The 25,887-nt window shown below is 40.0% G+C and overlaps 1 protein-coding gene across 1 annotated transcript in view; it reads left to right on the top strand.

Moving 5' to 3' along the window:
* Nucleotides 1-9,115: 9,115 nt before the first annotated feature.
* Nucleotides 9,116-25,887, top strand: part of ZNF292 (zinc finger protein 292) — a gene marked incomplete at its 5' end in the record, with an annotated part of 49,016 nt that continues 32,244 nt past the window's right edge. The window contains one exon of the mRNA XM_084203604.1: nt 9,116-9,277. Within this exon, the coding sequence (XP_084059730.1) occupies nt 9,116-9,277 (162 nt within the window). The remainder of the gene's footprint in view (nt 9,278-25,887) is intronic.

A 25,887-nucleotide genomic window follows, 5' to 3' on the forward strand; every position in this document is an offset into this window, starting at 1 on the left:
GTGCTCAGCTAAGAAGCAAGGCTTGTCATGGGAGTCCCAGCAACGCCCGGTGCCGCCGGATTGCTGCTGTACTCAGGATCAGCAGGTTCCAGGCGCCTCCGCACAGGTTTGCCCGCTCGGGGTGGAGCTGACACGATCGATGTGCCCGCGGCCACGGCCAAGACTCGGCGCTTGGGGCGAGGCTGGCACAAGCCCGGCTTCAACACCTCGCAACAGCCAGCCGTGCCTCCGCCCGCCTCCGCGCTGCCGCCCGGCCAACACGCCCTTCCCGGCCACGCCGGTGTGCTCAGAGGTAATATCCGACAGCAAGCAGACATTCAAACACGGCTCAGGGCAGGGCATCACACCAGGACCTCAGGCGAGCAGCCTGCATTGCGTGCAATGCACTGGTGTGAAGTCTCATTAAGTTCGGTAATGTCGCAAGTCCCAGAGATTTTAGAGGCATTTAATCTCGTACTTACACGTTGGCCGAAGGGGTGTACACAAGCGCACACGCTTTGCTGATTACAACAATTTTTTGACACTAAGCACGCATGTTGCAGAATGGTATTGGGATTGTCAAGTACAAGCTTAGAGAGCCCAACCTTTGATCTCACGATACTTACCGGGGGGAGAGTTAGAGGTGGCTGAGTTCGTGGGCTGTGACAAAATTAACTGTGAATGTTCAGAGAACCAACTGAAGTAATGTTTGAACCATTAATGACGATTTTCAAGAAGTAACAGCAAGCAAGGAAGGTTCCAAACGTAGAAAAGTATAAATGCAGTACTTATTTTTAGAAGAGAGAATAGAGAACATAGAGCATTTTATACTGTCAACCTTTTATCCCCTGAAATGGAACAAATGATTAAATAAAAAATCGGTAAATACCTGGAAGCTTATGATAATTATTAAAAACCAGTTGAAATGGGTTAGTCATGAGAAAAAATGTATCAATTGATGCTAATCTCATTCTCTGACAGGATAATTGCTTTAACAAATAAGTGCAAATAGCAGATATGATGCATCATGACAATGACAAGCTTTTGACATTGTTCCACACAGCATTTTAGTAAGTAAGCCACATCAATGCATTCCAGAGATAAGTAGCAACCCTGTAGGTGCACAACATTTGTAAAATTGTTCTCAAAGCGCAGTAATTGATGGCTTGTTGTCATTCTGGGAAGCTTTCTCAGGAGGAGTCCCACAGTACGTCATCCTGGGAAGAGTTTTATACCCCACATCCATTTAACAGCCTGGGCGATGGCATGTGAGTGCACTGACACAGTTAGGCAGCGATAGCAGCCTGGGTAAAGTGGCAAAGTGCTGTGAAGGATGGAAATAGCACTAAAAAAGGGCCTTGAAGAATCAGCCTAAAATCAATCAGACAAAATACAAACCAGACAACACTTTGGAAAGAGAAATCTAATGAGGGCAGAAATTTAAATACAGAATAGGAAATGACTGTGTAGGCAGAAAACAATGGGGGAGATCACAAACTAGAGCCAACAATGTAATAGATGACACAAAGAGTAATCATTCCACTTAGCTCTGGCAAAGTACCAGCAAATGAGAACTGAGTTGGGCACTGGACACTGTGCTCCAAGAAATAAAAACTGCAGTCCATCACTGAGGATGAGGGACACATATGTCAGCAAGGAAAGTAGGAAATACCAGCTGTGAGGAAAGCTGAAGGAATGAGGTTTATGCGGCTTAGAAATAAGGCAGTAAATTGCGAAATAAAGAGCTCAAGGAGAGGTATTATAGTGGCACTCCAAAATGTAGTAAGCTGCCATAAAAGATTTGGTGGCTATTGTTCCGCCGTGACAACTAGAGAAAGAACAAAGATCAGATGAATTTCCAGCAGGGATTTAAGTAGAATACTGAGAATCCAATCAAACAGTTCAGATTGTGAACCACTTAAACAAGCTACATTAGAGACTGTGAAATCTTCCCTCAAGTCCTGAGCCTGCTTCTTTTGAAATGTCACACAACAACTTTGTTGTGTTAATAAAAATGCTAAAGGTGTACATGGTCAGCAGTGAGTTTGAAAGGCTGTTTGGTCTCTGTAAGCCAAGTTACCCAGTATTGCTACATCATTGCAAGTCCATGTCACATTGATTTGCTGCTCCTGTAAGCATGGGCTTGAACAGCAACAGGATCAGACCCACGTTTTTCCTTGCACAATGGTGCCTAAGTAATGGCATGCACGTCTCAGATCTTTTAATGTAACATAATTTAATGCAGGTTTTGTATTTGAATAGTATGCATAAATCACTGCAAAAGAAATGCTATCTCACTATAAGAAAGGAGCTACTAAACTGTGTGTACTAGACAAAGGAAATATTTTTCAAGAGGTTTGCCTGAGGGAGGATTTAACAGAGGAAGTTAATGCATTCCAGCAAGAATCTCCATCACTATACCAGTGGATTAATTGTAAGTAAATCTAAGGCTTTGAGTGAGGAAAATTTGTAGCATAAGGAACATAGAAGAAAAGTGTGGGATGCCTGTTGAAGATAAATACATAGTCTGAAACAAATTCTTAACTGGCTATATTCTTTCAGCATTTTGTTATTTCCATGACTAACTCTCAGCTATAAGAATGAGGTTTTGATTTAATTCCAAGAAATCATTTTTTAATCAAGAATTCATTAAATTTCCATCTTTTCATTTTCACTGCAGTGGTTTCTTTTTCTGTACAATGATTTTATCATCTGATTGCAATCAATATTGCTGTAACAGGCAGTACATGTAGCTCATAATCAGTCAGAGAATGGTAAGGGATTACAGAACATTTATACTTTCACTTCTTAAAGTCCATCCCTCTATCTCCTCCTCCTGTCATTTGCAGGTTGTACCATTTTTTCCTTCTATTGACACAGGGACCTATATTTTATCAAAGGCTTTCAATATTAATTTGCTGAAAAATTCAATGAAATATTTTTTTAAAAATAAATGTGCTGCTGTAAAACATGCTCTTGAGAAGCAGCTTTACACTTTGTCATAGCAAAGAGCTCAGCGTCACCACTAAGTAATTAACTGGTTATAAACCAGCTAAATCAGGAAGAATCAGGAATCATGCAGAATGCAGATCAATATGAAAAACAAAATGTTCTTTTAACTGACCTTACACCTACACCTAAAGTAAATTCTTCCTTTACCTATTAGCAGGATAATCTGTTTTTATTTTAAATATACTCTCTCCTCTCTCTCCCTAACTTGTTCACAAGAACTGCCCTATCCTAGCGCCCAATCCCTTTCTTAAATCTTCCATACTCATGAAAAAGATTCAAAAAGACACAAAATTAAACACCAAAAAAAAAAAAAAGTGTTTCTGTGGAATCCTCCTAACTGAAAAGCCAAATCTTGCCAAATGGGGAAGAGAATGAAGAAAAGAATGTAATGATGGGAAACACCTCTTCAGGACACCCTTTCTTTCTTTTAATAATTTTTTAAGGTATGGCTAGAACTCTGCCAGATTCTCTTAATGAGAACTAAACTACTGAGGATTTAGGCAGTGTGCACTGGGAAGAACAAAAGAAAATGATAAACAGAAAACACAATTGGAAAGGTAAAAAGGCACCATTAATTACAGGTATTAGCACTGTGGTTTGTATTAAATTATGTAAATGAGAACATATCCACTCTCTTGCTTTTAAGACGGCTCTGAAAATATTTTGTAATATTTCCTTGTGAAAAAACAGCTCAAGCCATAACCCAGGCTGTATTTTCAAATGTGCTGTCCTCCCTCATTAATTTCCTCCTTTCTGCAACCTGAAAATGGATATTGTAAAAACTTTTTTCATTTCTTCCCCCAGCTTATGCAAAGACAACCTAAGACCAGGCTCTACTCAGTTGGTTTTGTTCTTGCTGTCAGGCATACAGGTAATGTTGATTGCTGAGTAATATATAGACCTATATCAGTGATATTGAATACAGGTGAATGTGTGCCCAGCCTTGACAGAAAGCAGCAGTATCATTAAGGAAGATGTGACTACACAAGATTCATTTTCTTGCCCCATTTGGAGTTTATGTTTTATTCGCAATTAATTTTCATTATCAGGTCCCTTTGTGCAAATCTACCTTTCTACCATTTTCATTAAGTTTCTTTTGTAACCTTGCGAAGGAACACTTACATGCCTCAGAAATAGCACTATTTATTGCCTAACATGATAGCTATGTCTGTTTCAACATATTCAATAATCAGTTTTTCTCCACACACTACCATCCTTCAGTTTGAAAAGCTTTTGTCCTAAATAATGCTTACTTTTACTGTTTCCAGACTGAAATTACACTTCTTTTCACCTTTTGTTTCTCTAGGCTAAATTAACCATTTTTATTCTCTTCTCAATAAGCATGTTCTCTATTTTACTGACCTTTCTTTGAGTCCTTCTCTGTACCTCCTGCAGTGCGATCTCATCTTTTCTGAATAATAGTGACCAGAATTGCATAAATCATTTCAGATGAGGTGAAACGAATATTTTTATCTGCAGTATCTAATGGAAATAGCTGACCTGGCATGTCATGTGATTTTAGTAACTTTTTTTGCAGCTGGATTATATCTATGACTTGGTCATCCTCAACTAACGCAACGAGCACTTCCTACCCACTGTTACTTCCAACTAATGAGGTTCTTCTCCAGCAGAAAGTATTGCTATCAGTCTCCTTGCATGTTGTGTTATTAAAATTAATCCATTCTGTTATTAAGGTTCTGAAGGCCATCTAGTCTTGATCCTTCTCATATTGAAATTGTCTCACTGTTTTGTATCATCAGCACGTTTCATTATTATAGCTCATTTTTTTCCCCCTACACCATTAATGGAAATTTCTGGATGAATAAAGATCTTCTGATGTTTCAGATGGGTATGTGATAGGTTTTCCTCTTTCATCTCAAATGTGGAAACATTTCATATCTTCTTTCTCATTAGCCCCTGATTTAATTTCCTTTGTAAAAGAAGCTGAGCTTCTCAAAATTCTCACTTTACTCTTACCCTTCTTAATATTTTTCAAGTAATCATATTGTTCTATTCCTTTCAAGCTTTTGATTGTTCCCAATAACCCTTTTGAAGTGGCTATTTATCAAGCTGAGGGACTGACTGTTGCTCTTGTTTGAGACCTGAATTACAGATATATTTTTCAGAGAGATTTGGCAGCTGCCAAACTTTTTCCACAAGCAAGTCCTCAACCACCTAGATGCATTTGTCATCACCAGCTCATTCCCTTAGTTTCCCAAAGTTTGACCTAAGAAATTAAGAACCTTAGTTATCAACCTACTTTTGTTCCAAGTAGTATTTTCCCTAATTATTCTTCTAAAAACTATTTCTCTCGAGACTTGAAGCCAAACATCTCCAGCACATCTTCATGCTCTCTAACAGAAGTTCTTTGAGACATTTTCCCAATATGGACTCAAACAAGTTCTACTTTATTTGTCCTGTCGCTGTTTGTTTCTTAAATATTTATCTGCAAATTCTTAAATATCATGCTGCAAATTCTAATCCTCTATTAATCCCCTTAGCTTCCCAAACACCATGAGTGTTTTAATATTTGTGTGATCCCATTCTAATCTCTATTCTGTCATATCTTCTGTTATCCCTAAAAGATCAAGTTTTGTTGCCAGGGCTCCAGTGATACACAAATATCACAGTTGTTTCTTGCTAACAAGACATTCTCCCTGGAAGAGTTAGTCCTCCTTCCAGCTACTGGCTACATACAGTCTAAGCTACACTGTCATCACTATTCCAACCCTCTCTCTTTGCTGTCATCATTTTAACCTCTGATACATCATGTGCTACTTGCTCAATTTCCCTCTTCCACTACCTAAAATCAAATAGTGGGAGACTAATTTTTTTTCTATATTTAAAGCTATTTCAAACAACTGGTCATGAAGACTCCTGTATCTCTTATCCATTTCTAACCAGGCCTTGCATTCCAAAACATAAAGAGTATCTGATGTGCCCCCTCTAAATGACAGCTTTGAGACATGAGAATCAAGGTATGGAGCTAGGAAAACACCACACTGTGAAAATAATGATTCAGTCAAGGAAGAGGCAAGAATAAGAGAACAGGGAAGAGTGTAATTGAACCTCAAAAAAATTTCTGATGGTGAGGAATAATTACTGCTATAAGCCCTTATCTTAAATCTTTATTTTTAGCACACTCAAGTAATAAGCCTTTCAGGTCTTCTTGACAAAAAATTCTGTCTTTGAACTGGTGTAAAAGTCAGGTACTTTCCCTTCCAGTCTTCTATCCTTTTTTTGTTCTTTCTCACCATCTTCACAGTCTTTGTTCTTGGACTGTTTTGGTTGAGTTAATTTTTTTCATCCCTCCATTTAATTGTCCTTCCTAATACATGCAAGTGGATTATTTTACTATATTTACAATTACAGTCAATGTTTCTTCTTCTGCAATGTAAGCCTCCTCTCTCTTACATTCACATTCTTCCACTGTCACATAGCCTTCCCCACAGGTCCATGAAGAAAACAGTTGTCTGAAAAGAACCTCTTCTCTGCACAATCTCTCCTGTCACCATTAAGCAACAGCTCTTCTCTTCCATGAGATCTATCCACCAGAGTGTAGCTTCTGTCAGGAGACAAATACAGGATGAACAACAAGACCTCGTCGTTTCTCTATTCTTTTCCTCTTCCTCAGGCCATTGCCATGCTTGAATCAGTTGCTGTCATCACATTCTCACTGTTGTCAAGAAAAAAATAACTCCTTTGTTTTTCATAACTGTTTGTGGTCACTCCTTCTACTCAATAATTATTTTCTGGGTCTCTTAGATACAAGATTAGCAATTCTCTGCCTGTGAGTCATGATTAAAGACAGGAGTCCTCCCTTGCACAAAGCCCCTGGAGGTTTAAGCGCAAGTCCTCTTCAGGGTAGCACTGAAGGACTGAAGCACAGGCTACTTTCGGCTTGACCCTGAGGAGAACAAAACAAACAACACTTACTCAACCCTCTCCAAGCACTAACCTTTGGCACAATTGAGAAACCCACACTCCCTTTCTCCTTCCTTCCTGGCTTGGGCTCAATTCAGAACACCCCCTGGTCAAGGCAGAAACAATACAGCAAGCTAAGGCAAGGACAGACTATAGACTATCACTTGGGGTATTATGGTTCACCCTTAAGTGAAAATAATTGCAAATGGGACAGTATTGGATGGAGTTATCCAAAGGAGGAGGTATTTTAGATCCTGCAGATATATTAAGTGATTGAGAAAGAATAAATAGATCTTCATGCCATTGTTTCTAGCATTTGCATGACTAATACTGGTGTTAAAGGCAGTTTGGTAGTGAGGGATAGATACAAACCAGATTTACCTGGTACTACATTAACCTTAAACCGAAAAGCTGAAAGTTTTCTCTTCTTCTGCTTGTAACAGAATGGATTTCCTGGGCAAAAAAAGTCAAGAAACTCAAAAATGTTTCAGGCTTACAAGTTGCACATAATATATCTACTTGGATGCTTGTATGGAAAACAAGAAACATAGCAGTGGGTCATAGCACTTTGGATTCACTGCTATGACCCAAAATGCGGTCATTTTTGGACCAGATTCCCAAGCCTGTCTCCAAAATGCTGCAAATTCAGTGCTCTCACTGTGAATGTCTACATTTGCAGACTAACATTGCTGCAGCTCTGGAAGAACCTCTTTTCTTCCCAGCTCTGATTTAGTGTTCATTTCATCATACGCCTCAGCTTTCAACAGCATGCAAGAAGCAGGTAGTGCCATTTGTCTTTTATGACCAAAAAAAAAGAGAACATCAAATCAATCCCATGGTCATACAAGACAAGATAGTGAGTATGGGATATTGAGTCACACCTGGGTCAGTGCAAGACTGGAAGGCATGTTTAGGGCTCGGCTAGTAGCCTCTTCCAGTCAAAATACTGCTATGCCCAATTTAAGTTTGTGTAAAGTACCAGTGTTCCTCATTTTTCAGATGATGTGAAATGCCCAGCTTAAGACGGTGCTGGCTGGCTATGAGAAATGATTCAGTTCAGTTCAGGCAGGGCTCTCGCTGCTGTAACACATTTCCTCCTCAATTCCTCAGTGAGGGCTGGCAGTGCGAAGAGTGTGAAGCCATCAACACATGTCAACTTGTGCAACCCAGAAGACTGCAAAACATGCATCCATGCCAATTCAGGGTCCATCAGATCCATCTTTTCCTTCTCACCGTTTTTCTTCTCAATCAATGTCTCAGGTCCATCTCCAGTACTTTCAACACCTGTGACAGATGAAGAAGTCTCCTCAGCTAATTCAGTAGATGCAGGGGAATGACAATGTCTATCACTGGAGCTTTGCACTATTGTGAGTATGTCACCAGTGCGTGAGAGAGTGCTTGGCCCAGCATGCAAGGGCAACAAAGCCCTCCAGAACCTCCAGATCTCAACCGTTTCATTTGAACAGGCAAGCTGCACTTCCCATTTCCAATTACAAAAGCAGGATAATCTAGGTGTGAAGACAACTAAGTGGCATCCTTGAGGCTAACACACTTCCCGCAGAGGAAGAAAGATGAGGTAATCAAGAAGCCACAAAACCTCGGTGGTGTGGGCCACGGCCCGTCCAGCAGCGGTTCGCGCCACATGGTGCCGTCAGGTAGGCGGAAGGATCGGATGTGATCCTTACTGCCATGGTCTAGTTGACATAACGGTGTTCAGTCATAGGTTAGATTCGATGATCTGAGAGGTCTTTTCCAACCTAATTGATTCCGCCATTCTGAACTCGAGGGTCAGCAGCAAAACCGGACCGATCCAACCCACCCCCACCGCCCCCGAGGCCGCCGCCATTTGCGGCCGCTTTGCCGCCAAAACGCGTCGCCGCGCGGGCGGGGGAGGGCCCCATCACGTGGCCGCGCGGGGGCGCGCCCCGCCGCGCGTGGCGTCGCGTCACGTGAGGCGCGGAGGCCCCGCCCCCTCCCCGGCCCCAGTCCTTTGCGCCGCGGGGGGACGGCGGGCGGTGCGCGCGCGCGCGCGCCGCGCGCTCCCGCGCGTCTCCATCTCTTCCGCACGTGACCCCCCGTCCCTGGAACGTGGCATTGTGTAATCACGTGACCCGGGAGCGGAGCGGGGGGAGCCGGGGGAGGCAGGGAGGGAGGAAAGGGGGGCGGGGGGGCTGCGTACGCGACGGAGCGGGGTGCGAAGATGGCGGACGAGGAGGCCGAGCGGGAGAGCGGCGGCCCGGGCGGCGACCTCCTGGAGCTGCGGCGCCTGCGGGAGCGGCTGCTGGAGCTGGAGACGGGGCTGCGGGAGAGCCGCGAGCCGGCCGTGCAGGCGGCCACCGAGTACTGCAAGCAGCTCTGCCAGGTCAGGCCGCCTCTTCCCTTTTCGCTTCCCTTCCTCCGTGCCCTGCCCCCGCCCGCTCCCTCCCCTCCCCGGCGGGGTGTGTGTGTGTGTGTGAGCTTGGCCAGGCCGGAGCGCGGGCGCCGGGCGGGACCAGCGCCGCCCCCGCCGCGGGGAACCCGCAGCCGGCGGCCCGGTGCTGCGGCCGGCGCGGGAGGGGGGAGCGGGGACTCGGTGCTCGGGACCCGGCCGGGCGATCGACGCCGCCGCTCATTGTGGGCTGAGGCGGAGTGGCCCCCGCGCCCGCTGCCGTTCCGGCCCGGCCCGTAATCCCCATCCCCCGCTTCGCCTCCCCCCGCCCCGGTTCTCGCGGTCTCCAGGCCCCTTTGTTGTGCTCTGCGGCTCGGCTTATCGAAGGGCCCTTTGTTCCTGGCGGTGGCGGACCGGGGGCCCCCCCGTCCCCGTCGCTCCGACACCCCTCCTCCCCTGGGGGCGAAGGGAGGGAGGCGGCGGTCCGGGAGGTGGGGGCTCCGCCGCTCCTCCGAGGGGCCGGGCAGGAGCTTGAAGTCCGTCCCGCGTCCCTCGGCGCGGGGCTCCTGCCCTACGACCCCTTCCTCCTCCCGCTGCCTTCCGTATCTCGTTCGCTGGAGGGATAGTGGAGTTTCTGCCATGCTGGGAAGGTGAGGGTGGTGGTGGACTATACAGAGTCGTCGGTGGTGGTGGCAGGTCTCTGGTCTTGCTGCTCGCCGTTTTCTTGCCTTATCAAGGGAGCGCAATCCCACCTCGGGAGAGGGCTCCCGAGCCGGCACTGTTTGAAGCACTATTGTGTGTAATTATTCAGCCGTCGGGAAAAGGCCCGCTTCCCGGAGCTTGGGCTGGTCCTGAGGCACGGTTTGTTTGCAGGTGTTTCTTCTGAGCTGGTGAACCTGCTGAGTATTTGTTCCTAAACAAACTTTGTGCTCCTAGCTGCACGGACTGCTAAAAAAGCACACCGTTTTAGTCATATCTATGTCTATACATGGCCTTGATTTCTCTTAGATATCTTTTCTTGGATATCATTAGGTGCATCTCAATGTATAAAATAAGTTCTCGCATATTTTAGGCCACAGAAACCACTACTTCTGTACCTTTACTTTGTTTAATAGTCTGGCTGATACAAGTGATGGTGTTTGTTTACACACTGCTGTCACCCATTCATGGACGGTCAGGCAAATTGTTAAAAGGTGGAATGGGTAAGAGTGAATTCACATGGTTAGTTTGAAATGTGTTTTATTTATGATTTTGTATCTGGTTTCTTAAGAAGTTGATTCTTGGTGGCCATTGTAGCATGCTAATTTCGCATCTGTCGCTTCTGGATTAAACTGGGCTCTACTTCCTACTAACCAGGAAGATTTGCTACTAAATATTTTGAGCATTGTTTTATTTTATTTTGTATAAACGGAATTCATATGTCAGCTTCGTTTTTCTCTGGTAAAAACTTGTCATACTGTGCCTGGTTAGAATGTCCTTATCAACGCACAGAAACATTGGTTTAAGCACAGAGAGGTTGGTTTATGTTGGTTCAGATCAGTGTGTTCTTAGTCTATTTTATCTTTGTGCTCACTTTCTTAACTTCTTACACTGAGAGGTGGAAGTGTGCGTTTCCTGGCTCCTGCTCGGCTTGTGAATGAGCTGTTCATTGAACTGAAGTAGTGTTGGGTAGGTGGGAATGAAGACACCATCCTTGACATGTACAGAGTAGATTGCTGATGTCTAAAGCAGATTTATGACTGAAATCGTGGTTTCATATTCTTAGCGAGTGGCTTCAAGAGTTGATTGATTGATTTAAACTTTGACGAGTAAGAATATTCTTCTCATTACTTTAATGACTGTTACAAAAGTCCATTGTAAAGCCCAAGTTTACTGCGTTTTTTGACCATGCACCTTTTCAAACCAAGTCTCACTGAGCAAATCAGTTGTGTAGAAACTGACATAGAAATCATTCTGTTTTGAAATTAGTTACTGTTCCTTCCATACCAAGATTTACAGTACGGCCGTATCTGTTTTTGCAGGCTGAAGGCTGATGTGTAACACTGAGGGCTGAGACATGCCATTCAGTGTTGAAAGATCCTGCTTTTCAAATTTTGAACAGAGGACTAAACAGATGCTTAATGTATTAAAAAGTGTTGTTAGGCAAGTGGTTTTGTAATGGTTCACCAGGCATTTTTTAAAATCTGTTTACCTGTGCTTGTGGTGCCAGAACACTTATCCAGCCTCTTCTGCAGTTTTAATCCTTTATTTGGGCTAACACAAAATAGTATCTGTGATTCAGAGAGTAGTCTTAGCTACTTAGTGTGCACTGCATGACATGGGTTGTAGAAAAACCATGTAATATAAAAGCCATCTCAGAAATCTCTTTCAAATAACAGTTTAAAGGTATCTGCCATGCTTTCTAGAATGAAGTCTTTGAAATTACATGCATGAAAGAAGGATTTGGTCAAATATATGAAACTCAGAGTTGTTATTTATTATATATATAAATTGAATATATATCACTTATTTATATCTTGGTTCTAGAAGTTCAGTAATGAAGAAATAGTTTAGTATTTCTCTCAGTATGATTTCACCTGATTTTTTTTTTTCCTTCTTAGTTTCTACTCATGTAATAACTGAATAGATCTTGGAAGGTCTGGTGTCCTTGTTTTGTTTTGCCAGGTAGTCACTCTGGAGCCCAGCAACCACCTAGCTTGCTGCTGTAAATAAACTTTAATTTTTTTTAATGAAGTGGGTAACTGTTCAAGAAATAAGCTTATTTTCAAACTGATGGAAGCTAAAGAATGTGCAGTAAAGTGTGGAAAGATCCTTAGGTTCAAAGGCAAATAAAGGATTTAAGTATTCTGTTCTTATTAAATGAAGTGGGAGCTGTATAGCCAAGTCCTTTATCTGGTTTTGAAATACCTCAGTTTGAAATACTTTATTGTTTATAACCCGACAGTGTAGAACAGCTATTAAAAACACAGAAAAATAAGACCCTTGTACCTTGACAGAAAATGTTATGGACCTGTTTTCTTCTCTTGTAAGAATAAAGTTTACTTTGATGTATTTTATATGCAGCATTTCATTAGCTATAAATATGTTTGTGTGTTGCTGCTGATTGCTCTGTGAAATGGTGCAATTATTCTTAAATTTTAAGGGGATTATAGACTGGACCTTAATCCTGTACCAGATCTGTGTGATTGCAGTTCTGTTCTCCCTTGTCAGCCTGCAATAGAGAGCATTATTTTATTGTTATCAAGTGGAATTCACATCCGTATGTAAAATGATTTTTTAATTGTGATTTGTGCTCTTCTGTTGCAATTCAATAATGAGCAAATCCTTGACAAACGGTTATGTTTTCACAAACTTTATGAGTGCAGACTGTGGCAGACAAAACAAGTATCTTCAGCTGTAGTGACTAAAAATTGCAAGTGTAAATTTTGCAAGAATTCAGAATGATCTGAAGAAGATTGCTCTTGTCACCATGTGGTGGCTGATTAGGTTATTTTCAGACTTGGCTCTTAAAGGTGTCCAGTTGTTTATATTGAGTTGGAAAAGACCAAAATGTATGTTTAGGTTTTTGTGCTTGAGAGCTAGGTGAATGTGCTGCTGGTGGGTATATCAGAGCTCCTCATTATGGGCTGTGTTCCCTTCTAGTTGTCACTACTCAGTGTACCCCTTTTTTAAAAAATTTATTTTGTATAAATAAAAACAGATTGAAGACTGGTAACAAATTTCCTGTTGTCACTAGGTGGTTGTGAAATCTTTGTGGTGCTTCTCCCTCTTCTGACTGTTTTTTTGTAGTTGACATGTTGAGTCTTCCCTCCTTTGTTATTTTGACACTTCATTTCTTTCCTGAATCTGCTTTTAAAAGTTGGGGTTTTTCTCTCTTGCTGTACTTTGTGGTACAAATTCTCCAAAAGTGTAAAGCAGTTGGGTTTGTTCTACTGATGTGCAAGTTGTGAGCATAAAGTGGCCTTTATTATAAGCATAAGATACGATTTGGATCGTTGTGTGGCCTTTCCTCAATAACTTCGAATGCTGTTTTGGTTCATTTCTTGGTTGCCTTGTCATGTCTGCCCATAATGAGAAAGATCATGTGTTAAAAGTGTGCTTAGCTGTTAGTAGACACATTCATATCCTTCTAGTGTTGGCAGTTTACCCAGTAGTAACCTTGAATATTCTTAACACTAGTAGCAGAAAAGGTGTAATGATGATAGAAAAATCAGAAGGGGGGTAATGAAAATTTTTGGTCATTTTAAAAAGACACCGCAAAACTTCTTATAAAGAAAAATTGTATTTAACTGCTCTGGCTGTACAGTTTGTTCCTACTGTTTTAAGCTAGTTTTTACTGTGTTTTGAGGTTCTAGTGAAGTATTGGACCTTAAGGTCTTACCTTATATTTTTTGGGTGTGCTGTCATGCTAGAGTAGATCTTGGTAATATTTGGGGATATACAATCTAAGATGTCCCTCCTAATAGCAGACCTGCATGTCTCTACATAAAAACTTTTTAAAATTATTATTATTACATATTTGTAATCACTGTATAGTACAAGTTTCTACTAATTGTTTCCGTTGGAGGTTAGTATTATGCTTTCTCTTACAGATTCTCCTATTAATCTTACTATAATTGGCATTCAGTTTTTATACCTCACGGACTTGACAACTTTCTGGTGCTGTCACCCTCTTCAACTGTCATTGTCTTCCTCACTTTTAGTCTCTGAATTCTCAACTTCCACTTCAGACCCAAGATGACAGAAATAATCTTCAGTATTATCCATAAAATTTGAAATGAAGCATTTCTTAAACCTTTTACTTAGATTTTCTGGATTTATCCAAACCCAGAGTCTGTCTTAATCTAATGACAAGGAAGTGTTTCAGTAGGCTGCTTTGTTTTTTCCTGCAGGAGTTAAAGTATGATCCCTTGCCAGGAGTAATTCTGTGTCTCAAGACCTCAGCAGCCTTTGAAGGATGTTTTTTGCTATTTCATTGAACACCTGCAGTTGTGATGTGACCGTAAGATTAGCATTCACTGATGGTGAGAAACACCACCAGCAAAACATCAGGTGCCTTTTTAATATAAGTAAGAAGACATTTCCTGTTTTGTTAATATCACACCTGACTTCTTACTCCCGACGACTTTAATCAAACTCTTCACTGAGTGGATAGGTAGATGTCCATCTTAGATTTTGTTTAGCTCAACAGCTAACAGTGATGTTTACATAATACAGGCACAAACTGGTGGAATGTAATTGTTGGTAAGTTGATATTTTTTGAGCTTTCAGTTAAATTATGCCCTGTCTAATCAAGTCTTAGTCTCTTCTTTTGAATATGCGTGGATTCCATAGCTTCCACTTTGAGTAGAGAGTGTTTTCTGTTGAGTCCAGGGAGGAATTTGTACACTGAGGTAACACTTGCAAGTTTCTGTTACGATGTTTCTGTCTTTATGCATTTGCCTCTACCACTCTGTGTTGCTTCTGGTCTCACAGTTCTTATTTTTTCTACATACATTACCACGAGTGCAAGATTCTTGTTGTAACTTCCAATACTTTTGATTTTACTTTCGTACCTGTAACCTCCAGATGTTCTGGTATTCAGGGAGAGATGTACAGCTGCCAGAAATAGCAAGGAATCTGCTAAAATATAGTACACCACACAGATTCCCAAGTGCATGAGGAGAAACACCTGCCATCACTGTGTCGTCGTGCAGACTTTCAGCTGCCTCAGGCATTTTTGTGCTACTTCATCACCGTGAGACCTGCCATGTCAAACAGTCACATTATCTCTTTGGATGGATAGAAGGTGGATAGAAGCAAAACCCCCTGATTTTTTTTTTTTTTCTTTTTAGCTAAACTACATGGAGTTAGAGAAATTGTCTTGCTTTTAAATAAAGCAGTAAGCGTACCTATCCGGTTAAAATGTGCGTAAAAAATATTCAGAAGAAAGCACCCTTGCCGTTTAGGGTAAATCTAATGAGTGAGCATAAATGCTCTAAGTCTTGTCCTCAATAATGGCATCAAGCCCCAGCATCATACTAGATTGGAGCTGGTCTTTGTTAGAACTGTTGAGATCTGTACTGTAAGGTTATATTAATAGGTTTTCTTGTATTGAAATAAGCCAGGTAGACCACAATTCCAAAGCAGCATTGATTATTGATAGGCTATATCTACAAATGCTTGTTTAATCTGTTCACAAAACTGTCCATTGAAAAAGATTCAGAAAAGCTCTCTGCAAAATACATTTCAGTTCGGTTTTCTTTGCCTTCAATAATTTCTTCTGCCTGCATTTGCATTATAACTTAATATCTTGTTGCAGCTTAAGACTATTGTGATTTATTGTATCCCATGTAGATAATGAAAAGGAGCATATTCTCTTTCTGTTGGAAGCAGCAATGCTATTTTCTGTTATTTTCTACTCTGACTTTTGAGAACAGCTTTTGCAGTTCTTGATGTTAATTTTTTCCTATTTCCCCCCCTTCCTTTTTGCTTTGTTGCTATATCCTTGGAATGTATGGGATTTTTGGAGTTCTTAATTGCAGGAAAGGTAGCAATCTAATAAGAGTTTGGTAAGAAGGTGACAGTCTATCTAAGACTTATGGTTTAACTTAAAGCATTTCTCCTTCTAAGTACAAATATTCCAGAGAAAAGTGATAGTTCTCTGAAGCTAACAAATTAAGGCAGTCAAGATGACAAAATGCAGATGGAGGGATAAAAATTATTAAAAATTCAGCATGTTGACAAAAGCTCATCTTTACATGTAAGTTCAGAAATAGATACTTAGTTTCATAGTTACCCTGATGCACATATTTTGCAGAGTTAAGTTACTTGATGCTTTTACAGAAGTTACAGAGAAAACCCCTTCTATCAGCAAACCACCATTTCTCTAGGAAACACTTCTAGAGAAGTGAGAAGTTAATACTCAAAAGTTCAAAAATTTTTCATTGGTGTCTTTTAAAGGCTTCCATACATATCCTTGTGCAATTATAATAGAGTGTGTTTATTTTCAAGAGGGAAGCTAGCATGAGGTTCTTAGGCCACGAGCTTCTTTACAATGATGATGTGCAACAATTTGCAAATTTTAGTTTAAATAACAGGTAAACAGTATGGCTTGAAACTGTCTTTTGAGATAGCATTTCCTATTTTATTAGCTCTGTGCTTTTGTATTGGCTAACAACTTAATGTGTCATGTTTTAGGAAGTATGCAAGGGTTTTTTTTGAGGTATGAAATATTTTTTTTCTGTTTATTCTTCCAAATATGCATTAAAGACAACTCCATGGTATTATTTCTCAGGTCTTTCATCTCTAAGGATGAAGTACACTGCTTTCATTTGTGAAGAGTTAATCGAATAACACCTAGTACTTGGCAGAACAAAGACTTTCAGAAAGAAGATATATGTAATGTCAAAAAGGCAGTGGAACTTTATAAAATATTCTCTGAAAGTAGACCTGATCTATTTGGTAACTGGACGAAACTTGCAAAAATGTGTGCCTTTTTTTGGTAAAAATAGTTTGATCAAATATCTCTTCAATCTTTTTTTCTGTAGCTGTTGTATAGTCTTCTGGTATACAGTATTTCTAGCTTTATGATTTCCTGTATGTAGGCAAAGTAAATTAAACATTCATCAGAGAAATAGGAATATCCTGTGCTAACTAATGTAGCTCTCACTTGATTAATACTCATTCTGAACCAGTCATACAGTTCTTTATTCTTATAGGAACTCATGTTACATGGACAACTACCAAAGCTCCATCCATCTTCAAACACTGATTCCTGGTGTTCATTCTCTCCTAACTGTTGGACAGGTGCATTTGTTGCTTTGAGAACCTTAACTCCCTGAAGTAATGTTCTTTAGGATAAAGACCAGTCTTTGTTTGTAACTCTCTGTTGTCTTTTGGATGAATAGAGCAGTTTTCATTTGAGCTGGTGTAGCATTCTTAGCGTCCTGTATATTAAAAAAAACCCAGAATCTAGAAGGATTCCTCTTCTGTTTTTCAGATTGATGGAGAGAATGGGTTCTGTCAAGTAGACAAATCCTGTTTGGTATTTGTATATATAACAGACCAAATATTGTTTTGGTGAATTGGTAAAGTACATTCAGTGATCAGGCATTAAATCATGAATAAGGAGTTCCTCAGTCTTGTGATTCATAGAATGTTAAGGGGTTGGAATGAAGCTTTAAGATCATCTAGTCCTAACACCCCCTTGCCATGGACAGGGACACCTCCTACTAGAACAGGTTGCTCAAGGCCTTATTCAGCCTGGCTTTGAGCAGTGCCAGGTTTGTGGCATCCACAGCCTTCCTGGGCAGCCTGTTCCAGTGTCTCATTACCCTCACAATAAAGAATTTTTTCCTAATATTTAACCTAAACTTCCTTCATTTCAATGTGTACCCATTATTCCTTGTGCTGTCCGTGCAGTTCCTGATGATGAGTCTCTCTGGCTTCCTTGTAGGCCTGTTCAGATACTGAAAGATTGCTATGAGGTTTCCACACAACCTTCTCTTCTCCAGGCTGAACAGCCCCAACTTTCTCAGCCTGTGTTCATAGGGAAGGTGCTCCAGTGCTCTTGTCAACTTAATGGCCCTGAACTCTAACAATTGCTCTAACAATTCCATGTCCTCCTTGTGTTGGGAACCCAGAATTGGATGCAGTACTGTGGATGGGGTCCCACAAGAGCAGAATAAAGGGGAAGAATCACCTTCTTTGACCTGCTGGCCATGCTCTTTTTGATGCAGCTCTGGCTGATTCCATCTGGCTTTCTGGGCTGTGAGCTCACACTGCTGGCTCATGCTGTCTTTCTTCAACCATCACACACAAGTTTTTCTCTGCAGGGCTGCTCCCAGTGCTGCTCTGCCCAGCCTGTCAGTGTGTCTGGGATTGCCCCGACCCACGTGTAGAACCTTGCACCAATAGCACCTCTTTGTTGAACTCCATGAGGTTTGAACAGCCCTCATCTCCATCCTGTTAGGGTCCCTCTGGGTGGCATCCCTTCCCTCCAGCATGTTGACTTCACCACACAGCTTGGTGTCATCAGCAGATGTGCTGAGGAAGCACTTGCTCCCACTCTCCATGTCACCAACAAAGATGTTGAATCAGCCGCAGTACTGACCCCTGAGGGGCACCACTGGTCTCCGTGTGGACAATGAGCCTTTGACCACAACTCTTTGCATGTGGCCATCCAGCCAGTTCTTTATCCACAGCGTGGTCCATCCATCAAATCCATGCCTCTCCAGTTTGGAAACAAGCATGTCAGTGCAGCAGAGCATCAAACACTCCTTAAGTCGAGGTTGCTCTTCCCCATCCACCAGTGCTGGTCCTGTCGTAGAGTGCTTGTTTCAGGAGCCTGTGATGATATACTGGTTTATAACACAGGAAATGCAAGGATAGGTACAAGAAGAGATTAAATGTTCAGAATCACAAAAGACAATTTGAACTTCCTTTTTTAAATCATGGGAGGGTTCGTCTTATGAAGAGAATTGCAGGGATAAAAAGTAACTTGTGTATGAATCTATAATAGTTAAGGATGATAAAATGTCATAATCCCCATTCTACAGACTGGGAACTTGCATAATGTTTTTGTTGAAACCTGTGCAGTGACTGAACCCTGCTTTTGGATACCCAGCCAGAGTTGGTCATCATGTCAGTGTGACAGCAGGAACTCAGGAGTTCTGCTCAGGTTTGTCAACATATTCAAGAGAAAGTATGGCCTTGGTCCTTTCTTTTCCCCACATGTGGACATAGTGGCTGTACTTTGACACTGGTGAAAGGACACTGGTGGTTATTAGACACAGTGTGGTAGATGTTGCCTTGTTCTTTCACTGGAAATATCAATCAGATGGAAGACATCCTTTGGAATATCAATTTGACAGTGCTGAGTAGACAAGTTTAAAATAGCAACTGAGTAATCTTTCTACTGAGGATGAAGACTCAGTTAAGTTATCAGATTAAAAGGGTTTGAAGTAGCAATGGGATAAGTTGCATTCATCTGATAAAGACAGCTAATACAAAAATGTGATGTAGTTGAACTATAGAAGTATCATAATGTCTCATTTCACTTGATGAGAGAGCAAGTTTGTCACCTGTGCTGCAGAAAATGTACATATTTCCAGATTAGATACCATTATTTCTGGCTGTCTTCCTATTTTTAATCTGCTCATATGCCAGTCTGATAATTAAAAGAATAGGTAAATTGGATTTCCTGGCAGTGGATGAAAGTTTACTGTAATGAACATCCCGCCACATTCATGAAATGCTTGTTTAATAGCCAACTGCTGAATGCTCTTTTTAAGTAAACAGACTAAAATATGAGTGTTGGGATGACAACATTGAATTGAGACATGATTGGATATCTGAATAGAGAGAAATGTACCCTAGAACTATAGCAAGTTCATTTATGTTAGGATGCAAGAGAGAAATTAGATACCAATGACCAGATCAAAAAGAGCCTGTTATATGCAAAATGTTGAAAGATTACAGGCAAGCCTGAAGAATGGTAATTTCTGTTACTGTATGTGACAAAGCATGAGGCTTTATGAAATTATTTATTGGTGTTTTAAATAACTTATTTGTTCTAAAATAGTTTATGGATGTAACCAGAGGCTCTCCATTAATTTTCTAAGTTTTTCTAGGTCTTTTTCTAAAACTAGCTGGGGCTTAAATTCTAAGCAAAATAGTGCCTAAAAAATAGTAGGACAAATAGTACCCAAGTAATTTCACTTTTGCCTCTTTCAGTTTAATAATTAGCAAGCTGAGCACCTTCAGTATGTGTTCAGCATGCCCAGATGAAAAACATGCAAATTGCTTGTGCCTTTTAACTTATATTTGGGGAGAGAAATATCTCTCTGTCAATTAAGAGAAGGTTCTGTGTTTAGTAATTAACTTTCAGTTGTCTCCCTTTCCTGTGGGGTTTTTTTTTAACTTTCTGGGTGATGGTATATGACATAATTACTTACGAGAGTTGTAGTAGAGCCCCACAAGCTGTTCTTCTGTTTCTGCTTCTGTAGTTGCTGAGGTGCTTTTTTTTCAAACCTTCCTCCAACATAGATTTTGCCTTAAAAATATTTATATTTTCCAACGGCATAGTTATGTCTCTTGGTTTTGTATCTGTAATTGAGGGTAGTGGGTACTTCCCCTCTACTTGGTTATATGCATTAGAGAACAATTAGAGATTTTGTTCTTGTTGTTACGTTATCTGCCTAACGATGTAGAAATAGTTGGATTAGAGTCATGGTTAACTTTTTATGCTTGTGTGCCAAAGAGTTGGGGTGCTAATGTTCCTAAAAATTGAATTATAACAATAGCTTAAAAAATCCTCAAGAAGTTGATAAAGAAACTTACCCTTAAGATTATGGCATGGGTTCTTTCCACAATTCATCTTAACTCGGTTAGAGACACACAACCCTGAGAGTTACTGGCAAGGAGTTGGAAGAAGTCATCAAGGTCATTTACACCTTAGGTGGTGTAAATATGTGTAGGGAGAGGAGAGTTCAAATACTCAGTGCACTCTTGCATTTTCCAAGTCGTTGAAATCTGTTTAGTAATTGCATATTAATGGTAACTAGAGCTGCAATGATTTTTATTAAAAAAAAAAAAATCACAGAAGTGACCTAAGGAGAAGTGCTTATCTGAGGAGAATCTCTTTAGGCAAGAGTTAAAAAGCAGCTAATGGGGTAATTCTTACTAACTTTCTATGTTTGTTCAACTTTCATATTTTCTAATTTTTGTGGAATGATAAACAACATAATATGTAGTCACATTATAAGCTACTGAATATATGTATGAATGTGTAGTGGTTGAACAGACTGAGAAAATGAATCATTCATTGCAGGGTAGTTGGTTACGTTTACTGGATTTCAAAAGTATTCTAATTCTTTCTAACAAATCAAAATTAGTCAGCAAGTAGTATTAGTTCTTCAGCAATTACCTGTTCTCTCTTTGTGTTCTGAACTTAACTGTTGTCTCTAAAAAGTCTCCAGGGAGGATAGATTTCCTTAAGTATGAGCAGAGGAATGAGTTACTGCATGTCTTGATTTTTTTGCTGTTTCTGTGAAGATCCTTTTCCTTTTCTGGTGGAGCTTGAGCATAAAACCTAGATGTGTATCAATTTTTTCAGTTAATTTTTCCAGTTTCATCACAACAACAAAAAAAAAAGAGTTCAATTATAGATCAGTTATTTCTTTGTGTCCTGGTTTGATAGGCAAGGTTTTAGATTTACTTAATCAGTCTGAGATTAAAAAAAAATTAAGAGGATGGTGGGGGGAGAATGTGTATTAAAAAAAGGCTTTTGTAGAGTTTTGCAATACTTTTATGGATTACTTTTAAAACTGTTCAGGAAAATAGTACTTGAAGGTGTTTGAGCTCATGTTTTCTTTGGTTAGATAACACCAAAAAAAACAGTTCTTATTGAGTGATGGGTATCTATATCACAGAGTGCACCTGTGCATCTGGGTTTTGAAGGTACCAGTAACAAAAACCAGTGCTACCTTGTAGGTGGTACTTCAAACACATGGGTAAGTCAGGTAGGAATCTTTTTATATTTTTTTTCATGGGTGGACTTTTTTGTTGCCTGTGGAAGGAGAAACACTGTTAAACAGATGAGAGATGAAAACATAGCTGCTCATACAGTCTAACAAAACCTGCTTTTAGTGTTCTGAAATTCTCTCTTCAGTAGATGAATGAGACAGCGGTTGAAAGAACAGTTTTAGAAGATATGTGTGAACCAAAAGAGTGAGTTCCTATATGTTAATACTCTGGATCAGACACAGGGTTTGCTTTCAAAGTGATCTGATCATCGCTGTTAGCACACTTCTTTCTACATTGTGGGACAGCTTTGTAGTGTGGAAACTGTAATGTCTTTTGGATGAAACTAAACCAGAAGCTGTGCTCGAGAAGCAATTGCAGACAGTCTATCCAGTTAATGGAACCAGCTGAATGCCAGTCTGAAATATGACCACTTGTGATGAGTTCACTGGACACTTGGGTTCTCAGAACCCTCTTTTCTGCTGTATTGTCTATTCCTTGTGCATTGCACTGGAATTGTATAGTCATTGTGAGCTTTTTGTGGACCAGAACCTAATTGGCAAACTCAGGTTCTGGTTTTGAAATTCATCTCTGAATGAGTGTTGACTCGCTGATTCAGTACTTGCTAATCTTGACATGACTTTCCCTTGCTTTCAGCTGCAGGGTAGGGAAGCCAGTGATGGTAGGATGGCTTTGCAAAGTGTGAAAGCAGCTGGAGTTTTCTGTTTGAAGGGAAAGGATAAAACTAGCAAAGATTGGGACTGCAGCCTGGAGGTGAGGAGTTGTAATGGGAAAAAAATTGGATAGCTCTGTACCATGCCTGCAGAAATTGAGTGAAAACAATTGCTTAAATACAATCTTGTAGTAAGTGATGGAATTAAGAGTCTGGCTTCAGTCCTCTCTTCTGGGCACAACTCAATATCTTCATTAGAATTAAAGCATCATCATCTGATTCTTCAGCCAAAGGAGTCTTGGCTTTCTAGAGCTATGCTTTGCTTAACAACTTTTTTGTGAAACAATTTGGAAGACACATTCAAGTAAGAATAACATATCAACAACTTAAAATCTTGATCGGCTTTAGAAATGAAAATTGAGTACAAATTGAGATTGATGTTCCTTGATCAGAACCATAATTTAAATAGTACTTGTCCTGTAGAAAATGCAATTGCATTAGATTATGTCATCCACAGTTTTGTAAATGCAGTCTGATACTGTGTACCGGCTGGAGTTTTGCTGTTTGAGTCTGGATTGTTTTTTATTATAATAAAAAAACACGTAAGAGCTAATATTCTTGCAGCACTTGTGTAGCTACAAAACCAAGGTAACAGTGCTAATACTTGGTAAACAAATACTGAATCAGTTAAGTAGTGCCAGTTTTAATTTGTATTATTGAACTGCTTTGGACGTTATTTAGTAGTAGAGTGATGTGTTGTTTTGATGTAAAATGACCTCTTTGTGTACAGTTCTAAATAAATAAAAACTGGTTTTGTTGATTTTATTATGGCAAATCTGTGATAGCAGCAGTATTTCAGATGGGTGCTGTTCTGTCAGATGTTTGAGGATAGGTTTAAAATATCTGTGTTTTTATATGTAAGTTTTGTTCTAACCTAAAAATCTGTAGAATAGCCTGTAGGGTATCTCAACTGAAAAACAAAATGGAAACAAATCATTTATGTTTGAGCTTTTCTGTTGGACACAAAGGTGAAAGGAAAGTAATGATTGATTATGATCATGGTGATGTGGAGAATGTCTTGGTCAGAAGGTTGTCGTACCACAGCAAAAGCAATAGATACTCATATTTTTTTCTTCCCTCATTTTCCCCTGTGTTTTTTTATATGGGCAAGAGATAGGGTTTACACTATGTAACCATTTTGTTTACTCTTAAATGCTTTAAAAATCATCTGTTATAGTATTTGTTTCTAATGACTAATGGTAAAGTCTCATGGGCAATCTGAGGTAGACCTGATTTAAATTAGACATAGAAGTAAGGTTTTTTTGATATGCAGAACTAGTTCAAGAACTGTTCAAGTTTTTGCTCGATTACTTTGTTCATTTAACATCTTAGCTGGGTAGTTTGTCCTTGTACGAAGTGAATGTAAATGCTGATTGCATCCCAGTGATTCCTTAGCTGCCTCCACTTTCCTCAAATAAAGTGGGAACCTTTCATGGGAACCTTAACCTCACAGTTAAAAAAAAAAAAAAAAAAAGAGTTGCAGCAGTTGGCATTTTATGTGGTGAAGGGCTTGTTCTCCATCTTCTGGTAAAACACTGAACAACAAGGAGAAGAGACAGGCAAGGAGAGAAATCACATAAGTAAAAGATAGTTTTCATCTCTAGAAGGTTTAGATCATCAAGGCTGAGAATAATTGTAGCGTAACATTGTAAAGATTTTTTTGTGTGCGTCCATTTAGGATGTAACTTTGCTGTGGGACTTCGCAAAGACCTCATCTGGTACTAATGTATTGGTAGGGAATCTTCTTGACTCCAGATATGTCTAACTTTAGATTTCTAATTTATTTTTAGCATCTCAAATAATTAGTTAAAAAGAACACATGTTATAAAGCTATTCTGAACCAGTCTGTTCATTTTCCTTCAATTTCCATCACAGGCAATGATGCTGTGTTCTCTTAAGTTCTGATGGTCTGGAAATGCTTCTTGAAGCAATTCCTTTGTAGAAGCTGTGAGGACGATTGCCCAGTGCAATTGTCTTGTGTTCATTGGTCATGCCTCCTATCATCTTAGTCATCTTCTAATTGAGTTCTTTGACATTGAATTCTTGGGGTGGGGATGATTTTACTATTGCAAGCCAGGACTGATACCATACATGGAAGGGAGAGATCCGTTCCCTTACAGGTTAACTTCTATTTTACCAGTTCAGTTCTGTGACTATTCATTTGATTCGGTAATGATACTTGCACAGGGCTGGAATTGCACAAAAGACTCAAGGCCAGCAGCCTGGCATAGTTTGTAAACTATCGTAAATTGACCTTAAAACCAGACTGTTATCAGCTTTCCAGGAATTTGAACAATGCTGTCTTCATCACATGTTCAGTTCTTTAATGGTTGTAGTAGTCAGTGAGATTATGCTCCAGGTTCACAGTTTTACTCTGAAAAATACAGCTTTCAAAAATGAACTTGTCTTGAATGAGATGAATGTTTAGCCTCAGCCCAAGACTCAGTGTAATAGGTTTGTTTCCCAGAAAACAACCCAAACAAACCAAAACTTTTTATTCTGCTGTTGTAAAGTCAGAAGATAGCATCAACATCATGACTATACCTAGCTGCTTGATCAAGAATCCGCATCAAGTCGGCATGTGCCTTGTGTTTCATGTCTAAGGATTCAGGGCCTTTGACAGGGACTAAGCTGTCTTGCAATTTCTAGCACTTTCTCCAGTATCCATGATCTGTTGCCATTCAAGGGCTTGTCACCTCTGCATGCAATTTGATAATTTTTTTCCTGGCTATCCTAAAATGACTGGAGAGCATTTAATTCTCTTGTCTTTATTCCTCAAAAGCAGTGTTTTAGTGGCCATTCAGTGTTTTCTTAACTCTTTTTTTTTAAAGTTATTTTATCTCTCACTATATTATTCTGTTCTTGGTCTGAGGAATTTTTGCATGTACAATAAATTTATTTATAACAGCTTTATGTTTACATTGCAGTTATAATATAATTCATAGATTTTTTTTAAAACATTTTGTTTATCTATATTTAATGTAGGCGTTTCAGTAGTGAATTTAGTGGTATTAAAAAGCACCAGTATATTAATTTTTTAAAAGAAATGTCTTCATCTTGGATATCTCAAAGCAACTGTATAAGCCTATCTATTTATGAAATGTTTTTAGAAGTTTCTGTATCTGCTGGTCTAGCTGCCCAAATTGTAGATCTCAAAATACTTGGTTATCGTAGTATCAGGATGTGTGCACACCCTTAATGTGACACCATCTGGGAGCTGTGCTTGTGCACAGTTGCCTTGCATGCTTCTGCAATGGAGTGCTGCACATCTGAGATTCCTCAGTATTTCCTGTTGTCAGTGAGCTTATCTACTGGTGAGATGTGACTGGTGGAGATTCTCAAGTTCGAGCAGAGAGTTGTGTCTGTG

This window comes from Fringilla coelebs (assembly GCF_963513975.1).
Source record: "Fringilla coelebs genome assembly, chromosome: 3".
NCBI lineage: Eukaryota > Metazoa > Chordata > Aves > Passeriformes > Fringillidae > Fringilla > Fringilla coelebs.